At 38.4% G+C, this 20,822-nt stretch overlaps 1 protein-coding gene across 1 annotated transcript in view; it reads left to right on the forward strand.

Moving 5' to 3' along the window:
• Window positions 1-20,822, forward strand: part of LOC126183564 (pancreatic lipase-related protein 2-like) — a 144,314-nt gene that overhangs the window by 20,201 nt on the left and 103,291 nt on the right. The window contains exon 3 of the mRNA XM_049925642.1: window positions 10,042-10,301. Coding sequence (XP_049781599.1) covers window positions 10,042-10,301 — 260 coding nt within the window. The remainder of the gene's footprint in view (window positions 1-10,041; window positions 10,302-20,822) is intronic.

The following is a 20,822-nucleotide window of genomic DNA, read 5'->3' on the forward strand; positions in this document are numbered from 1 at the left end:
CAAGAGGACGTCGTTATCAGGAGAAAGAAAACTGGCATTCTACGGATCGGAGCGTGGAATGTCAGATCACTTAATCGGGCAGATAGGTTAGAAAATTTAAAAAGGGAGATGGATAGGTTAAAGTTAGATATAGTGGGAATTAGTGAAGTTCAGTGGCAGGAGGAACAAGACTTTTGGTCAGGTGATTACAGGGTTATAAATACAAAATCAAACAGGGGTAATGCAGGAGTAGGTTTAATAATGAATAAAAAAGTAGGAGTGCGGGTTAGCTACTACAAACATAATAGTGAACGCATTATTGTGGCCAAGATAGACACAAAGCCCATGCCTACTACAGTAGTACAAGTTTATATGCCAACTAGCTCTGAAGATGATGAAGAAATAGATGAAATGTATGACGAGATAAAAGAAATTATTCAGGTAGTGAAGGGAGACGAAAATTTAATAGTGATGGGTGACTGGAATTCGTCAGTAGGAAAAGGGAGAGAAGGAAACATAGTAGGTGAATATGGATTGGGGGGAAGGAATGAAAGAGGAAGCCGCCTTGTAGAATTTTGCACAGAGCATAATTTAATCATAGCTAACACTTGGTTCAAGAATCATGAAAGGAGGCTGTATACATGGAAGAAGCCTGGAGATACTGACAGGTTTCAGATAGATTATATAATGGTAAGACAGAGATTTAGGAACCAGGTTTTAAATTGTAAGACATTTCCTGGGGCAGATGTAGATTCTGACCACAATCTATTGGTTATGAACTGCAGATTGAAACTGAAGAAACTGCAAAAAGGTGGGAATTTAAGGAGATGGGACCTGGATAAACTGAAAGAACCAGAGGTTGTACAGAGCTTCAGGGAGAGCATTAGGGAACAATTGACAGGAATGGGAGAAAGAAATACAGTAGAAGAAGAATGGGTAGCTCTGAGGGATGAAGTGGTGAAGGCAGCAGACGATCAAGTAGGTAAAAAGACGCGGGCTAATAGAAATCCTTGGGTAACAGAAGAAATATTGAATTTAATTGATGAAAGGAGAAAATATAAAAATGCAGTAAATGAAGCAGGCAAAAAGGAATACAAACGTCTCAAAACTGAAATCGACAGGAAGTGCAAAATGGCTAAGCAGGGATGGCTAGAGGACAAATGTAAGGATGTAGAGGCTTGTCTCACTAGGGGTAAGATAGATACTGCCTACAGGAAAATTAAAGAGACCTTTGGAGAGAAGAGAACCACTTGTATGAATATCAAGAGCTCAGATGGCAACCCAGTTCTAAGCAAAGAAGGGAAAGCAGAAAGGTGGAAGGAGTATATAGAGGGTTTATACAAGGGCAATATACTTGAGGACAATATTATGGAAATGGAAGAGGATGTAGATGAAGATGAAATGGGAGATAAGATACTGCATGAAGAGTTTGACAGAGCACTGAAAGACCTGAGTCAAAACAAGGCCCCGGGAGTAGACAACATTCCATTAGAACTACTGATGGCCTCAGGAGAGCCAGTCATGACAAAACTCTACCATCTGGTGAGCACGATGTATGAGACAGGTGAAATACCCTCAGATTTTAAGAAGAATATAATAATTCCAATCCCAAAGAAAGCAGGTGTTGACAGATGTGAAAGTTACCAAACTATCAGTTTAATAAGTCACAGCTGCAAAATACTAACGCGAATTCTTTACAGACGAATGGAAAAACTGGTAGAAGCCGACCTCGGGGAAGATCAGTTTGGATTCCGTAGAAATGTAGGAACACGTGAGGCAATACTGACCTTACGACTTATCTTGGAAGAAAGATTAAGAAAAGGCAAACCTACGTTTCTAGCATTTGTAGACTTAGAGAAAGCTTTTGACAATGTTGACTGGAATACTCTCTTTCAAATTCTGAAGGTGGCAGGGGTAAAATACAGGGAGCGAAAGGCTATTTACAATTTGTACAGAAACCAGATGGCAGTTATAAGAGTCGAGGGGCATGAAAGGGAAGCAGTGGTTGAGAAAGGAGTGAGACAGGGTTGTAGCCTCTCCCCGATGTTATTCAATCTGTATATTGAGCAAGCAGTAAAGGAAACAAAAGAAAAATTCGGAGTAGGTATTAAAATTCATGGAGAAGAAATAAAAACTTTGAGGTTCGCCGATGACATTGTAATTCTGTCAGAGACAGCAAAGGACTTGGAAGAGCAGTTGAACGGAATGGACAGTGTCTTGAAAGGAGGATATAAGATGAACATCAACACAAGCAAAACGAGGATAATGGAATGTAGTCGAATTAAGTCAGGTGATGCTGAGGGAATTAGATTAGGAAATGAGACACTTAAAGTAGTAAAGGAGTTTTGCTATTTAGGGAGTAAAATAACTGATGATGGTCGAAGTAGAGAGGATATAAAATGTAGACTGGCAATGGCAAGGAAAGCGTTTCTCAAGAAGAGAAATTTGTTAACATCGAATATAGATTTAGGTGTCAGGAAGTCGTTTCTGAAAGTATTTGTATGGAGTGTAGCCATGTATGGAAGTGAGACATGGACGATAACTAGTTTGGACAAGAAGAGAATAGAAGCTTTCGAAATGTGGTGCTACAGAAGAATGCTGAAGATAAGGTGGGTAGATCACGTAACTAATGAGGAGGTATTGAATAGGATTGGGGAGAAGAGAAGTTTGTGGCACAACTTGACTAGAAGAAGGGATCGGTTGGTAGGACATGTTTTGAGGCATCGAGGGATCACAAATTTAGCATTGGAGGGCAGCGTGGAGGGTAAAAATCGTAGAGGGAGACCAAGAGATCAATACACTAAGCAGATTCAGAAGGATGTAGGTTGCAGTAGGTACTGGGAGATGAAGAAGCTTGCACAGGATAGAGTAGCATGGAGAGCTGCATCAAACCAGTCTCAGGACTGAAGACCACAACAACAACAACAGCAAGAAAACCACTTTGATCACTTTGAAGCATGCAGTACTGTGTGGTAGAAAACACTGAGGAGTATGGAAAACTATGTTTTTAAGTACATTGCATAGCTCCCCTGTTGTTACCCCAGTGGTAGCAGCACAAGTTTGGAGCATATTAGTGAATGAAATGAATTATATACCTTTTCTCTGCAGAAATGTTCATGCTGATATATTTTTTACACATCAGATATAATCATATAATGTTAGGGGGCACAAACTAAAAGTGCAGGGCAATAAGTTCATTTTAAGCAAAATATGTATTTCCTGTTGTGGTTTATCGTCCTGAAAAAGCTGGCTATTTGCAGAGAAAATCAACAAAACTTTTAAGAACTGTAAACAGCGTCACATGTTAGTGTGCTTTCACGGTATGCACCGTGGTGTTAACTATTATATGTTTAAAGCTCTGTATTTATTGAAGTGCGTCTTGTTGAAAAAGTATATATTTGTAGAACACTGAGGGAAAAATTGATAAAACTTGCCGAAAAACCGTAAATAGTGTTATATGAACTTATGTTCCCTAAAAATCAAGTAGCAGCAAAACCATAATTATGTGTGTTGTCTTAAGAAAATTTGGTAAAACTAGTCATAAGCCCATATTTATGTGTATCAACTTAAAAAGTGGGAAAAAGAGAAGCTAAGCCCACATTTATGTCTATCTTCTTAAAAAGTGTTGGAAAATCAGTAAAATAACAATGAAATGTGCATTGTGCTAAAGGAATCTGTAAAAATTAAGCATGAAATCATCAATAGCATTGTATGTTGTAGAAAATTGCACTGGGTGCCAAACATTTGCAAAAACTAGGCCAGTGCCACTGGGTGCTATACTATGCTGGAAATTTGCAATATCATCTGAATTAACTGATGCTACTGCTGCTGTTGCAGCTCGAGCAAGGTACACATTAAGTATGACAGTCTCAGGATGCTAGGACACTAAGAAGGGGCTGGGACAGTGATGGGAATGTCACCAATAGGAGCACGTTGGGGGCAGTGGGTGTGGCAGTGTGGGAGACCTCACTTTTTTTGATTCATAAATTACCATCATTAAAATAACAGTTGCCACTTCAAGCACAAAGAATCTGAACATCTGGGTAAACATAAACCCAAGTCTCCCCCCACCCCCCACCCCCTCTTTCAGCTGCCATCTTGTCCAAGAATTATGGTAATTATCATGGTAGTTATTTTTCATTAACTGGTCTTATTTTGACGGTTATTATCCATTAATTATGTCATAAATAAACAATACATGCACCCAAATGAACACTTTGTTTACACAAGGGTCTTTAAACAGCCAAGTGGATCTGGGTGGTTTGTTTACTCAAGAAGAACAATGTCCCCTGTGTTCCAGAAATGGTACATGTGCACAACAGGGTGTCATTCTCAATGAAGAGAAGTCTTCAGGCAAAAAAGTAACATCAGGTGTACCCCAAGGAGTGTTACAGGTCCATTACTTTTCACAATATATATAAATGTCCTAGTAAACAACATTGGAAGTTCCATGAGGTTTTGCAGATCATGCTGTTGTATACAGATAAGTAAAAACTCTAGAAAATTTTAGTGAAATGCAGGAAGACATGCAAAGGATTGACATTTGGTTCAGGGAGCTGCAATTGAGCATAATGATAAATAAAGATAAATAATTATCATATGATTACATGATTGCAGAGCAATCACTGGATGTAGTTACTTCTAAAAATATTTAGGAGTCAGCATACAGAGTGAATTAAAGGTGAACAACCACATAAAACATATTACATGAAATGAAGATGCCAGCCTGAGATTTACAAGAATATTCAGGAAATGTAGTCCATCAACAAAGGAGGCAGCTTACAAAACCCTCGTTCAACCATTGCCCAAATATTGCTCATCAGTATGGAATCCTTGCCAAGTAGGATTAATAGAGGAAACAGAGAAGACCCAAAGAAAAGCAACATTTTTCATTACAAGTTCATTTAGTAAGCACAAAAGTGGCATAGTGATGATCAACCAACTCCAGTGGCAGATGCTGCAAGAGAAGCATCACTTTGTGGTTTATTGTTAAAAGTTCTGAAAGCATAGGTTCCTAGAAGAGTAAACAAATAATTCCTTATCCCTAGGTATATACCATGAAGATAAAATTGGAGAGGTCTGAGCCCTCATGGAAACTTACCAGAATCATTCTTGCCATGAACTTTTCATGACTGTTACAGGAAAGGCAGGAACTGATTGTGGTACACTAAGTACCCTCCACCACCCACAAGTTGGTTTGTGGAGTAAGGCTGTATCTTTCCCCTAGATGTGCATGCTTCTAGACTCCTGCATTTCTTGTCTAGTCATTACTGCTTTGCCATTTTGCACTTCCTGTCAGTCTCATTTTGTTTATGTCTACATTCCCTTTTATCAACTTCATTTCCTGTGTTTTTATATTTTCTCCTTTCCTTCATTATTCCATCTCTCATACCTGCCCATTCATCTCTTGTCATGTTCGTTACCCTTATTTCAGTCAGTTGCTCACTAATGATCCCTTTGAAACTGTGAACCTCTGGTTTCTTCATCTAATCCAAATCTCATCTCTAAATATCCCACATTAATGCAGTTTCTTCAGTTTTAGTCTACAGTCCATACCCAAATTATGGTCATAGCCTACATCTGCCTCTGGAAGTTGGCAGTTTTATAGCCTGGCTTAGAAATCTCTGTCTTATCATCTGTCTGAAATCTTCCTATGTCTCAATGTCTCTACTATGTATATAACCTCCTTTCATGATTTTTAAATGAAGTATTGGTGATGGTTAAATTACGTTGTGTGCAAAGTCCTACTGGGCAGCTTCCTCTTTAATTCATTTCCCTCCAGTCTTTATTCTTCTACAATTTTTCTTTCTCTTCCTTCTCTTACTACTGATTCTAAACATCCATCACAATAAAATTTTCACCTCTCTGAACTACCTGAACAATTTCTTTCATCTCATCACATATTCTATCAAACTCTTCATCATCTACAGAGCTTGTTGTCATATAAACTTGTACTATTGTGGTTTGTGTTGGCTTCATGTGTAAGCTATGATAATGTGTTTGCTATGGTGTTTATAGAAGCTTGCATGCTTGCCTATAATTTTATCCATTATTGGACCAACTCCTGCATTACCATAATTTAAGTTTGTATTTATAACACAACACTCACCTTACCAGAAGTCTTGGTCTTCCTGCCACAACACTTCACTAATTCCCACTATATCTGACTTCAAACTATACATTTACTTTTTTAAATTCTCTTGCCTACATACCTGATTAAGGGATGTAGCATTCCAATTTGTGACCAGCAGAATGCCAGTTTTGATTTTTCTGATGATGACATCCTTCTGTGAAGTTCCTGCCTGGAGATCTGAATGACAGACTATTTTACCTCTGGAATACTTTACTGAAGATCCACCCAGATAGCTGAGTGCATCAGTGTGCCACAGCCAGGAGTTGGGGAGGTGAGCCTGCCCTGGACCAACCTACCTCACAGATCAATTATGAGGGCTGGTGAACTTGCCAGAGAAGAAGAGGAGATTATGAAGAAGAAATAGAGCTGTCTGACATAAGGAAAAATAACAGCTGTACTTTCCCCTTGGGTTCAGCTGTTCTCTGTACTATCGTAGCAAGGCCATGTTGGCTAATGCTTCTAGGTCATATCAGCCAGTCATACAGATTGTTGCCCCTGCAGCTACTGAATGGGCTTCTGTTTCTATTCAGGATTTGTCTATCCTCTCCACAGATACCCCTTCTTGTGGTTGCATCAATGGTACAGCTGTCTGCATCATTGAGGCACATGAGTCACCCATCCTCAATAATGTTCATGGTTTGTGGGGCTTTTAAAGTGTGTAGTTGACAAAATGAATTAATACAGAACATTAAGAGGGGTGTGCTTGTCTTAACCAGTGCTTGATACATATACTTTTATTCTGTTTAAGTAACCCTTTGCCAGACACATTGTAATGTCATTTAACCAAAAGAAATTTTAGTCCTTAATTAGTACACTGCACTACTCACTTCATACTCAATGATAGGAATCAATAGAATTGTGTTGGGTGCACAGCTGTGTGCTGTTATAAGATGTATTTTATTGTAATTTAGTGGCTTTCAGCCTAATACTATAATAATATGTGACATTGCTTCCAGGTACTACAGATTATGAATTAAATCATCTTCATTCATTATTTACATGATTATATGATTTGGCAAGTTGTTTTCTATCTCTGCTTAATGATATTCTATATTATTATTTTATTTTCAGAATTCTCTGTGATTTTAGTATCGCTCAACTTTGTAACTGCTCACCTAGGAGAGCACCAGATAGAGAACAATAAAGTGCTATCCACATGCACAAAATAGAAAGACATTGGTAGATAATGAAAATCTTCATTCATGAAGTCACACAGATGCTAGACTACTCAGTCCCAAAAATCTGCTGCAGCATACCAAAATTAGAATTAAATCTAGTACAGTTAGTAATATTTCATATTCATATAAAGGACAAATACCTGAACTCCAAAAATTCACAAAAATAAAGAAACCTGCTTAAACTATTTTATGCAAAGAACATGTATATGGCTTCCACTGGGTAATGCTGCTATTAAATTCCAGATTACCAGTATGAGAATTTCACACAAATTTCTGTTACAAACATATTCTTGATAAACTCAATAGTGTGCACATTTCAATGCAGTTTCAGTCAAGTGCACAAAACACAATTTTTTACAATAAATATTTTGAAATGGCGAAGCCTTGTGACATTCAGAATATAATATTCAATTGACAAAGCTATTTATGAGCACAACTGCTTCATTATTTTAGAACTAACATTGTAGAAAATAATTCTGAGCAACTTCCACTTTGTAGTCAGCACACTACATAAAACTCAATGCACACAAGTTCTTCACAAACTGAAGCAATCAATCTCTGAGGAAAACCTACCACATACCAAGTCTAAACTTGAGTCTTGTGGCATCAGGTATTGGCAAAGTCCAGAGTGTACAAGTCACAATCCTGAAAACCACACAGTGGACAATAAATGTCACTAGGATACTACTGTAAAGTGCAGTACTACTTAAACAATAAATATCAGTGAGCCTTATGTTGGACCAGGTGGCCAGCGCACAGGGTATGTAACCTCAAAACCTATCCCTTGGGGCTCACAGGATCCTCTCTGGAAGTCATACACAGACCTCACATCAGGTGGCTTTGGAATACTCTATGGAAAACATAGCAATAATAATGATTGAGGACGTATGTTCCATATGAGTGTGTGTTGACTACTAAGGTCTTGAAACATATAATATTTTATATAATTTTTTTGTTCTTACGTGCGACATCTTTGACCTCAAACACTCAGAACCACAAAAATTCTGCTTAGACTAACAATAAATCTTAAAAACAACAGTGATCTGTGCCATTTCCATGCAAAACTCCACACTTGTCTGCTAGCACCATAAGATGGTGTCATTTTGTAGCTGCACTAACAAGTGCTCAAGTTATGTGAATGGTATAGTTGCAGTACAAATGTTTCTTGGAGGGTTTGCATGCAGGCTGCTGTGTAAACTGTGTATAGTGATATCATTAAGAGAATTAGTTCTGTGAATGTGGTCCAAATATTAGGGACAAACTTGTGACATGCTGAATTTGGAAATTAAATTTGGGTCAAGGGCAGAGATTTCATGAATATACTATATAATTTAATAATTCAGAAATATACTTCACTCTGAAATTTACAATTAGTTTTCTTCACTAAATTATAAGCCTATGCTGGAGTATGCTGGACGAAAGAAAGGTTACAATGTTGACGACCCATATCGTAATCTGATGATGGTGATGATGATGATATTTGGTTTGTGGGGTGCTCAACAGTGCGGTTATCAGCATCTGTACAAATTCCCAATCTTTACACTGTCCAATCGTGTCACCTTCATGAATGATGATGAAATGATGAGGACAACACAAACACCCAGTCCTCGGGTGGAGAAAATCCCTATCATCATCTGAATATGTATTTAGTTTGGCACTTGATACTTGACTGCTTCAATGTGAAAGTGATTCTTAATGTAAAAACATGTCTTTAGTGAGGTGTGCGTGTTGTTCTCTGCCACTTCGTTTTAACCACTTCATCAAAATCCCACATCTGCATTATGAGCACTGATACAGGCACTATCAGGTGTGTAGGATATTTGTGTGTTGTGTTCTTGGCACTGTTGGCTGAAGATGTAATGATACAATAATGTTACTGAATTATGTATAATTTTCCTCTTATGGTAGTTAATATCTTGTTACTTTGTTTCTCTCTATTAAAATGTCACTTGTGGTAGAATGCAACATTTTGAATGGAAATGACATAGACCACTGTTGTTTTATGAGCGAGTGTTATTATAAGCACTGTTTTGTGTGGTTCTGAGCATTTGATGTCAAAGGTGCACCACTATACATTTTTTTCCTCTTCTAGATCATTGAAAAGACACATGAAAGAATTTCTTGTTTTTAATTCATTTTTTGTGTAGATTTTATGATACATTGCTATTTTTCATTAGCATTACTTGTTACCTTATCAGTCAGTGTTAATTGTCATGCTTGGGGTTTTCCAGAAAGTTGTCTGTCAATGCACTGATAATCATGGCAACAGCGGCAATTTTATTACTATTTATTACCTTTATGTTAGATACTCCGTATGAACTTTACACATGTAGCTCTTGTAAACACAGTAATTTCCAGTTGCATCTGCAAATAAAATACTAGAAGCAGATAGAAAACACTACACTTCCTCCTAAATAAGTGCAATGAATGAAAAATATTAAGTAGCGATGCCTCTCAGTGAATATATATGGTACTTTACCATTGGAGGTAGTTTTGATATTGATGTTACTTGATATGTATGATGATATCATAGGTAGTGTTCACTAAATATGACTTAACACTAAGAGTAATGAAAGAAAAGAGCTTGAAAGACAGGAAACATTGTACCACTTATATAACTGAATACACTGATGTTTCATAATTTAACAATACTTTTATGTTTGTGATGTATTGTGCATATTGTTAAACAATCTACTTTTTCTCTTATCAAGTACGTTTTCTTGTCTAATATCCATATTTTGTGTATTTTAGATGATGTGGGTTGTTTTGCAATGCCAAACAAGCATTCAGCATTCATGAAAGTGCCAGAATCACCTGAAAGTGTAGATACAAAATTCTGGCTATTCACTCGTACCAACACAACTGCTCAGGAGGTTATAGACTATGGGAATGGTTCACTGAAGAGTACTAACTTTAATCACAGTAAACCACTTAAAGTGCTTATTCATGGCTACAAGGGAAGTGGAAGAGACAAGGGTGCACTGACAGGTGTAGCAGCCCTTATTAAAAAGGTAAACACTTTTGTTTTCTTCATCAAAACACTTAATTATTTTTAAATAAAAGAATTAAAGAATTTGGAAACAAAGAGGAATACCAGTATGAAAAAATAATGTGTCTCATAATGTATTATTTGTCCTGTCCAGAGATAAACTTTTAAGTAACAGAAAATCTGTGGCTGCATAAAATTTTGAAATAGAAAAGTAGTTACAACAAGCCATTCACCAAAGCAGAAATATTTTGGATCATAACATACAGTATATTTCCAAATTTTCTATACAGACTCCTGAGACATGGAGAAATTGCTGGATAGATAATGGTATGAATAGGGACTTTTGTCCAGAGGTGTCTTGTTGCAGGAACAGACAAGTAAAACAGTGTATTCAATTGTCATATGTTTTCTGGAGAAAACTGATGTTCATATACTATGACTCCAGTAATTATAACATTTGTCTCAAATTAACTAATATGATAACAATATCTATTCTAGTACTACGGTGCAAGTAAAAGTTATGGTATTTGTGTGACATACTGCTTACTCACAGTCTCTTCCTCCCATTGATGATCCAAATCTTGTTTATCGACAGCAAAACAGTTAATATTGGACATTGGTATCACATAAATTAGTATTATGTAAATTTGCTGTCTGATTTGTTATAAAGTGTGAGACAGAGGCTATATTTTATTGCACCCTATATGTTAAAATTTCACTTCCTTCATGATAATAGTTTTTATGGGCCTGTTATCTGTCTATTTTCATATTCATAGTCTTTATAAGATGGATATCAACAATACTGAAGGAGATTTGTACTTTGCATCCTGACTATGGTTTCTGAAATTGCGTAGGCCAGTTTTTGCGAGATAGAGTGTCTCCTGAAGTGTTCAAACATAGGATGACAAAGGACAGGAGACTTGGAAGGGTGAACCTAGGCTGAGTGCATCATTTTTTTTGAAGAAATTACAAATTTATTTCAAAATATGTCAGCAAACAGGATGGTAATTAAAACCACAACCTTCTCTTGCACTTGATATATAATAATGAACAGCAAGTTTCTCTTACACATGCAGTCTTTAAGACAATAGAAATATCAGTTTAAAGAACAAGCTTCACTTGCACAAACAAATTTAAAACAGAGAAACAATCATTGAAATAACTACTGTTTATCAGAATAAGTAGGCCAAAGCCATCTACCCCCCCCCCCTTCCCCACAGGTGCAACTCTTAAAACACAGTAGACAACAAGTTAAAGTCATGCAAACTTTAAAGGGGCATAAGACCCTTAAATAAAACCCATAAAAGTATAAAAGTATTAAGACCCTTAAATAAAACCCACAATAGTATTACGGTGGAATTAAGCAAAGGTTCCTAAATTAAATTACACAGAAACCAAGAACAAGAATCAGTCCTCCAAGAAAGGGGGCAAATTTACAGCTTTAAGTCTGGTACTCTTGCATTGAGTTGTAAGAACTGTGGAACCAAGTTAGGCCAAGCTGACTATCAAGAACAGTAAATTACAGATGGAATTTAAACGTTCAAAAACTTAAATACAGTAAATATTTCTAAACTCAAGTGCAGAAAAAAGATTTCTAGCTTTGTTACATTAGGACATGTTACATTACAGGACATGGCAAGCTCAAAAAGGCAGTTACTTAAAACCACTCATCAAATATAATATATGGAAAACTTAAAATCTGAAGCTGGAATCGAAACTTCAGCAAGAGCTAACAACCCAGGCACAGGCTGAAGTACCAACAGACATCGAATGTGGGCAAGTGCCATGCCAATTACAATACCATGTTTCAGAAGCAGAAACTGTCAACAAATAGCATACACATTACGACACTTAAGTCAAGAATTTCGGCAATAAGATGTTCATGTCTTTCAAAACCTAATAAAGCCTTTAAAGTAATTAACATTGGCTAAGCGAATACTTAATTCTAAATTAAGTGAATAAGGCTTAAACTTTGTAACTGTAAGCATAAATTTCAGTTATTGTACTAAAACTGCTAATATAAAAGGATAAAACACTTGTGATAACCAATAGCAGATTTACTAACAGACATCGAATGTTCTTTTGAAACTACAGAATAATAAATAGAAGCTTACCTGCCTGGCATGGACTTTAGGCTTAAACACTTATAAGTGAGAGTGAGGTTGCAGACCCTCAAGATTTAAACCCATCTAAAATAAATTTAAAAGAACATTAGTCTAAAATGCCAACACTGTTCAAAACTTACAACAGGTAAGAATGACTTAAAGCTAAGGAATAACAAATGGAAACACTAATGCACATTAAATACTACCTGCAGAATCAGGGCAGAACTGTTGAAAGGCAAATTTGCCACTTCAGTCAGTGGCCCATCTACGGAAACCTTCATGTAACCTGAGATTAACTCAGAGGTTCTAACAGTCAGCTGCCAGTACAAGACTTCTTATATACACATAAATGGAAATCAGAAAGAAAATCGGCGAAGTTCCATTCACAGTTTCAAATAAGTTACAGTAACTGCAAGAAAGCCACATCTTTCAAACTCCACTGGTGAGGTTCACAGAGGGAATAAACACAATACACATCCTAACTTCTTTAGTACTCCATATGCCACCATTCAAAGCACTATTCCAGCCACCAACATCCAAACTGCACATTCCACAAAATTCCAGAAAGCAAATTGCTCATGCAGTCTCTTGCCCAAACCCAGAAATCAGACACAATTGTTGCTATCATGCATATGACTCCAATTACAGCAAGAGGCTCCAATGGCCACCATGTGAACTGACTGGCCCCACAGTCCATACCTGCTGCTGACTCGTACCAACACCAACTTGCGAACTGGAGCGTGGTATCACCTACTCCTCACTTGGAAACAGCGATAAACTGAGAGAATCAGTTCAGCACTCGTGCCTCCTATCAGGACACCAGGCAATCAGAGGATTCAAAGACAGCACAACACTGTCAAGGCTCATCCTCCTTAGACTGCCTGCCAGTTAAGATTTTTCAGCATTTATGCTACACCATCTCACCAATGAAAGTCACATTCCATATATTATGCTCAGAAAATGATTTAATTAATTTGCAAATTTTGTACATATTTTTGCAACAGGTATTTTGTTGTGCTCCAGATCATATTTAGTTGTAATGCTTTCAGGTACTTTTTAGCATCACTATTAGTGATTACAGTGTCATGAATCACTGTATCTCTCAGAAAAATCTCTCTTGATTTTCCATTGTGTAAGGAGTTGAGGAAAGAAATTAATATTTGGGTCTTTATTTTGCTATTATCCATTTCCATCGCATTCTTCTCAACAAGTGTACTGTGCCACTGGCAGTCTTATTGTACAACCAAAATTTCTTATAGGTCTAGGAGGGATCCTTTAATAATATTTTGCTATGGTAGTTGGTTACAAATGTAGTAATTCCCAGATCCATAGTAAATTATGATCATTCTTTCTCACAATGTGTTAACAAATGTGGGAGAGTGTAACTTATAGTTTTATCGGTTTAATTATATACTACTGGTCAGCTCTTCCTAATGAATTACAGAGCCCTTGATAGGTGATAGGGGTTTCAAAAAACACCATGTAAATAAATGTCATATTGATTTTTAGAAATGGTATTGATATTTCATTATGGGCTTATATTATTCAGAATCACACTTACATACCAGATGATAATGGACAAATGCTTAAAAATACTTGCAGTGTAGTATCAATATCATCACATGAAAGATGTCAGCTATAAATAAGCAGAGTATTAGTGGTTCCTTCAACTGAACTCCTGCATCTGTTATGAAATGCCTTGTATTGAGAATATGGCTGCACAATGTATATTATCAATTTGTATGTGGAATATCATGTGGAGTGAAGTGATGAGACATTCCATATTTAAAGTTTATAACAAGATGCAGAATTCATTGACTCACAGTATTAAGTGTGTATCTCTTTCCACTGTAGACACTGTGTATCCAGCCGTACCTACAGAATGTGACTGCAATATCTGTGAATAATTGTCCATTCCAACAGACAAGCAATATTGCATAAAATGATATACACATTAAATGGGGGACTTATGAAATCAGTGCAGTTATGTCTGAGACTGACAAAATATTGCAGTAGACAGCCAAGGATAATGTCTGTATTCTTTAATTGAAGTGACTCCAATCATTGGTTCCTTGAAGGCTGAAAACAAATGGGTTCATACAATGAAACAAGATTTCATGTACTACAACCCAATGGTAGATTTAGCAGATCCTTTGAAATCATGGGCTGTCATTGTGTCCTTACTCTTTAGGTGAGGTGATTTTAATGATTGGTCCCTTGATGACTGGGAAAAATAGCTTCATACAATGAACTGAGACTACAGATAATACGAGCTGATGATAGATTTGGGATATGTTGCAGACCTCCTAAAATCATGGACTGATGTAGAATATAGTGGTGTCTTTGGTACAGTATGAGGTATTTTATCATGGTATGATTCAGGTGTTATGATGAAGCTGAATGCATCATAAAATAGAACACGCTATTTCCTGCTGGAACATCCCCATATGTACCACTTCATGGACACATATACCACGTAATACAAAGTTATCCTGAACGCACCTAAATGGTAATCTTTGGAATCTAATCAATGGTCCATAAATTTATAAATCATATTGTTGTATTGGCTATACAGTTATTGGCAGCAACTAACTCAGCAGGGCTGAACATAAGCTCAATAGATAAAACATTATTTATCCCCTTAAAAGTACACACTTGTTGATTAGAAGCACTGCAGATGGTGTACAACTGGCACCATATGATTATTTGGCCCACCACAAATGTTGTAATCTATATCAGTGAAGTGGTGTGTATGTGCCAATTGATTATACAAAGCAGCTCAGTAAGATGGGCCTCTGTGGAGATGTGGCAAAATGGCAAAAAGCACCTATCATTTCTATGAATGCATGGTGTCTCCTCTTTCAAACGTGTCTGTAAGAACAGACACCATGCATTCATATACGAGTAATTGATTTGTTTAGATGGGCAACAAATCCACCTCCTTCAGTACAGATTTAGAAGTACATCCAACCTCCTGCAGGAATCTTTGAGTAGTGAGCACGGAAGACATGGGTAGGACTGCAGATATGTGGTACTAGATGGGATTGTGAGTTGGCTGAGAGGTGTGCCAAGATAGTCTATGCAGTTGTGATATGGACTGTGTTCTGGGTGGCACAGTGGTCAGTGCAACTGCCTAGCGTGCAGGAGATCTCAGGTTCGAATCCCAGCCTGGCACATAATTTCACTCATCGCTGCTGATTCCACATAATGTTCTGATGCAGCTGACATCAATAATCCCTTCGTTTTCCTTTCGTTTCTCCCACTCCTCCTGCAATTTACATAAAAGGAGCTATCGTGTTTTGGAAGTGCTCATGTTCACACCATGGATGAAGTTCCCGAATTTGTTACTGTACCAACATTGTCTGTCCAACATGTCTAAAAGGAACAGTGTACTACTTACAGCCATGTAACATGATTTAAGAACAGTGATTACACAAAGATCATAACTGACAGGGAGCAGAGGCACATGTCACGAATTATTAATGACAATCAGTTCCAAACATGACAGAAATTGCTGCTGTCAATGAATACAGGTCCATCTTAAGCAGTTTCCAAGCGAACATCATGAAGGGAACTGCATGTAGTGGATAACTTTTTGTGATGTTCACATGTGTATGTTTCTGCCTCTATTGCACTATGCAACAGAGGTAGAAACGCACACATATAAAGATTACAAAAAAAGTACAGAAATGAGCTTGAAAATAAATAAATTCTCGATACGCATTGCTGTAAGCATGAAAAACATAAGCAGCTGATTCAGGGTTTCGTTATTCAAATCATGAGGAATGTTACTGCAATTCACTAGTGGAAATGGGAACTGGCGACACGGTTTAGTGTTCATTTGCTGTGAAGAACCATGATCACTACCTGGAGCAGAGTTTCTGAGTTGTTTGCCTCAAACTCCTGTGGTTAAAACAGTATAGATCTAAGAATTTTGCAACAATTAATGCACATATTTCCCTGTTTCTAATCATATTTTAGATAACTCCTTGATGCTTCATTAATGTTAATACAGCCCATGTTGCATGGTGCTATGAGTAGACAATTGTTTTTCTCTAAGGCAAGGGATTCTAGGACTTTACAGTAAAGGCTTTGGTAGCTCAGTATACGAGTCACACTCAGTAAGTAATGCAATAAATTTTGTTCTAAAAGCAGGTTGGTTTTACTCGGGATTCCAATACACCAGATTGTTACCCACTCTTTTGGCCACAAAACGCTACTTTTCAAAATAATCTCCCTTGAATGTGATGGCCTTATGTCACCTTACTGGGGGGCCTGTATGCCTGTATGCCTGCATGGTACCGTTATACTGGTCGACACTGGAGCCAACGTCTTGCTGCTTCAATAATCTTCCCTGCCTGTGGAGTGCATCCATAATTGGGCCAAAAAGATGGAAGTCAGAAGGTACGAGATCCGAGTTGTAGGGTGGATAAGTAAGAACAGTCCAATGAAGTTTTATGAGCTCCTCTCGGGTGCACAAACTTATGAGATGCCTTGAGTTGTCACGGAGAAAGATAGGCTCGTTTGCATTTTTGTGGCAAGTAACACGCTGAAGTCGTTTCCTTAATTTCCTGAGGGTTGCACAATACACTTCAGAGTTGATCGTTGCACCGTGAGGGATGACATCAAATATAATAACCCCTTCAGAATCGCAGAATACTGTCGCCATGACTTAACCAGCTGAGGATGCGGGCTTAAACTTAATCTTCGGAGGAGAGGCGGTGTGGCTCCTCGCATTCAGGAGGATGATGGTTCAAACCTGCGTCCAGCTATTGAGATTTAAGTTTTTCGGGATTTCCCTAAGTCGCTCCAGGTAAGTTCCTTTGAAACGGCACGACCGATTTACTTCCCCATTCTTGACACAAACCGAGCTTGTCCTCCTCCTCTAATGACATTGATGTCGACAGGACGTTAAATCCAGCCTTCCTTCCTTCCATGGATTGCCATTTGTTTCCGATTCGAAGTTATGAAGCTATGTTTCATCATCCATGACGAATTTCGACAAAAAATTGTAGTGTGCAAGCAATTCCGCACAGGTAGTCCTTCGTTGCTCTTTATGGTATTCTGCTAAGCAGCAAGGAACCCAGTGGGCACGCACCTTTGAGTACTCCAACAGCATTACCAACAGAGACATCCAGTTGAGCAGCGAGTTGTTTGATTATGACGCGTCGATCACCTCGAAAGAGGATGTCCACACATTCTAACATTGCAGGAAACCCACATTTGTGCGGCCGTCCAGCATGCAGGAGATCGAACAGGTTTGCATGCTCTTGTTGTGATGATGACAGATGACTCGTTAAAGGACTCACAGTGCTTTTGTTCACTGTTAAGTCTCCGTAGACATTCTGAAAACATCTATTAATATCTGTGATGCTCCGATTTTCGCCAAAAGGAACTCTATGATTGTTCTGTAGTTGGAACACACCTCCGTTACAGGCGCAATTTCGAAGGCTACGTACAGCGCTGCCACCTATCGGAACTTCATGAAGCTGTAAGGCCGGAAATGGGAATATTCCGCGACATTCCACAACGAATTCCGCCTTCTTTCAACCGAAATTGGCCGAGAAAATATGTGTTGAATTAGTTATTGAACTTCCCTCGTAGTATGAGTGTAGCCTACTGGCTACTATTAACACTTTTTATACGAGTGTGGTTTGAGAGGTCAGTGCTAGCGCAACGAGTTGTTCACGTGATATTCATTGGATTGTTGCCAGTAAACACGTGCCACGTCAGTGCTCTTGGAAGAGAGCTGTGGCGGTGACATGGCTCTGTTGTTCCCGTGTAGTGGTTTGCGAAGATGGAAAAAATCGAGATTCGAGCAGTGATGAAGTACTCCGTAAAGAAAGATATGAAAGCAAAGGACATTCATGCCGATTTCCAGAATACACAGGTCGGCCAAGATGTGTCATTACTGCAGAAATCATTGCAAAAATGCACAAAATGATCATGGAGGATCACCGACTGAAAGTGCGTGAAATTGCTCACGCTTGCTATATGTCATCTGAAAGGGTATATCACATTTAAACTGTAGAATTAGAAATGAAAAAAAATTATCTGCCAGGTGGGTGCCGCGACTATTGACGTGCGCCCGCACACATGTGCGTCGCCATAGCAAAATTACACGAACTAGGCTACGAATTGTTGCCACGCCCGATTTATTCACCTGATTTGGCTCCGCCAGGCTTCCATCTTCCAAAATTGAAAATTTTTTTTGGTGGATGAAGATTCACTTCAGATGAAGAACTGATAGACAGAGTTGACAACTATTTTGCAGGCCTGGAGGAGACTCATTTCCAAGATGGGATTAAGACATTGGAACATCGTTGGACCAAGCGCATTAATCTACAAGGAGACTACATTGAAAAATAAAAAACAAGTTTCAGTGATGTAAAGTACTTTTTTCCTATTCCATTCGGAGAACTTTTCAAACCACCCTCGTATGGGTAGTGCATAGGAAAAATGTGAGATTCTTCATTCGGATATACAGTGACAATATCAGGAAACAGAGGAAGGCATGTCATCCACGAATGAGGACAAATACTACTTGCACCACACACCTTGGGTGGCCTCAATACATAATACCATCTTTCTGTATTTTTGTATGCTAATGACATCTACAGCTTATTTTTGTCTATATTTGTTTAACATTCGCTGCTTCTTGTGAATACGAATAGCCTGCCAGCCTTGCATAGAGGATGTTGTGCTGTTCGAGAAATCTTCACCTAAATCACTCACAGAGGTACAGGAAAAACTGAGTTTAGTCCGCCGCCTCTACTGTGCTCTACAGTCCTCATCAAAGTATTATTCATATCGTGATTTGCTTTGCGCCATTAGTCACTGATTCGTTTTCTTCTCACAGGTTCAAAATATAACGTTTGTGGTCAGGACACACATTTGTTTCTTCATGTGTGGGTCTACATCCTCTACGTAAGTTTTCAATGATAAATCCATTATAAATATCCACTGTAGGCTGTCAGATTCTTAATAGAAGATTAACTTTATTGAGTCATGTAATACATTATATTTCTGTCCAGTATCGTCTGAGGCCTTTTTCAAATGAAGTTTTGTGGTGATATGTGTTGATATTCAAAAACTATTTAGTGCTACGTGGGGACAGAGACTATATTTGGAAATGACCACTGGCCGAAACTGGACAGTGATATTGTCGCAGAAGACACTCAGTACCACCGCCACTGTGGTGTACCGGTTATGATACTAGACTGTTGCATGGAGAGTCGTGAGTTCAAAAGTCACCACAATAGTAAAACTTTAATTTCTGTATTCGGTTCGAGGACATTCTAGAAGAATCCACAAATATAAAGAATTATTGTACTGGAATGTTCTGTAACTGTATATATACCGTATGTGTTCTGGCCAGAGGCAGTTCGCTCTGCGCTCTTGTATGTGCAAGTGCCGAATAAACCTTCACTAAGTGAAGTTAGTATTCGTCATTCATCTAATTACACCTTCTTCTACGTGACATTATTCTGGTGGAGACGCTGGATATTGGAACTTGTGATAGCGCACATTATCGACGACACAGTGGCTCCCATCAGGCCACGACAGAGCCGCCGTTTACGTGGCGAGAAACCCGAGTTCAAGCCATATTCAACAGATCGCAATCTATCGGAGACAGAATAAGAAGAGGATGCTACGATGACAGCAACTGTGTGCCACCACATGAGACATCCTTCCGGGTATCTGGTGTCGATGGCCGAGATCCAAACAAGTGGCTGAAGGTATATGAGCGTATAGGCAAATTTAACAAATGGGATGACACCCTGTGTTTGCCTAACGTATTTTTCTACTTGGAGGGCACTGCCAAGCAATGGTATAAGAACAACGAGGAGAAGTCCACAAGCTGGGAAGTATTCCAGGTGGAACTGTGCAAGTATTTCGGCGACACACAATGACAGAAGTGCAAGGCTGAAGATAAATTAAAGTGCAGGGCACAGCGTCCAGGAGAAACGACAGCATCCTACATTCAAGACGTCTTGGAGCTGTGTAAAGTAGTGGATCCTAGAGTGAAGGAGGAAGATAAGGTTGCACATCTCATGAAGGGTGTTGCTGAGGACATGTATGAAGCCCTACTCCTGAAGGAGGTTTCGACAGCAGACGACTTAATAAAATGGTCCCAGTATATCGAGACAATGCATCAAAAAGAATTACACGCAAGAAGTCTGAAAACGTCGTATCGATGTCTGTGATGGAGGAACCAACTGATTTCGCAAGTGTTCTTCGTCAGATAGTGAGAGAGGAAGTTCAAAAGGCACTTGGATTGCACGGCGAGCAAAATACCGAGACGCCTCAAGAGGTCATCAGGGAGTAAGTGGAACAGACATTGAACCCAATTTCTCGTCCTTCATTTCCCTTTAAATGGTGAAAAAGTGGAGTCTCAGGTGAAGTTATGGTCCTACAATGCCGCATGAGGAACCTGT

Source organism: Schistocerca cancellata, chromosome 4 (assembly GCF_023864275.1).
Source record: "Schistocerca cancellata isolate TAMUIC-IGC-003103 chromosome 4, iqSchCanc2.1, whole genome shotgun sequence".
Taxonomy (NCBI): domain Eukaryota; kingdom Metazoa; phylum Arthropoda; class Insecta; order Orthoptera; family Acrididae; genus Schistocerca; species Schistocerca cancellata.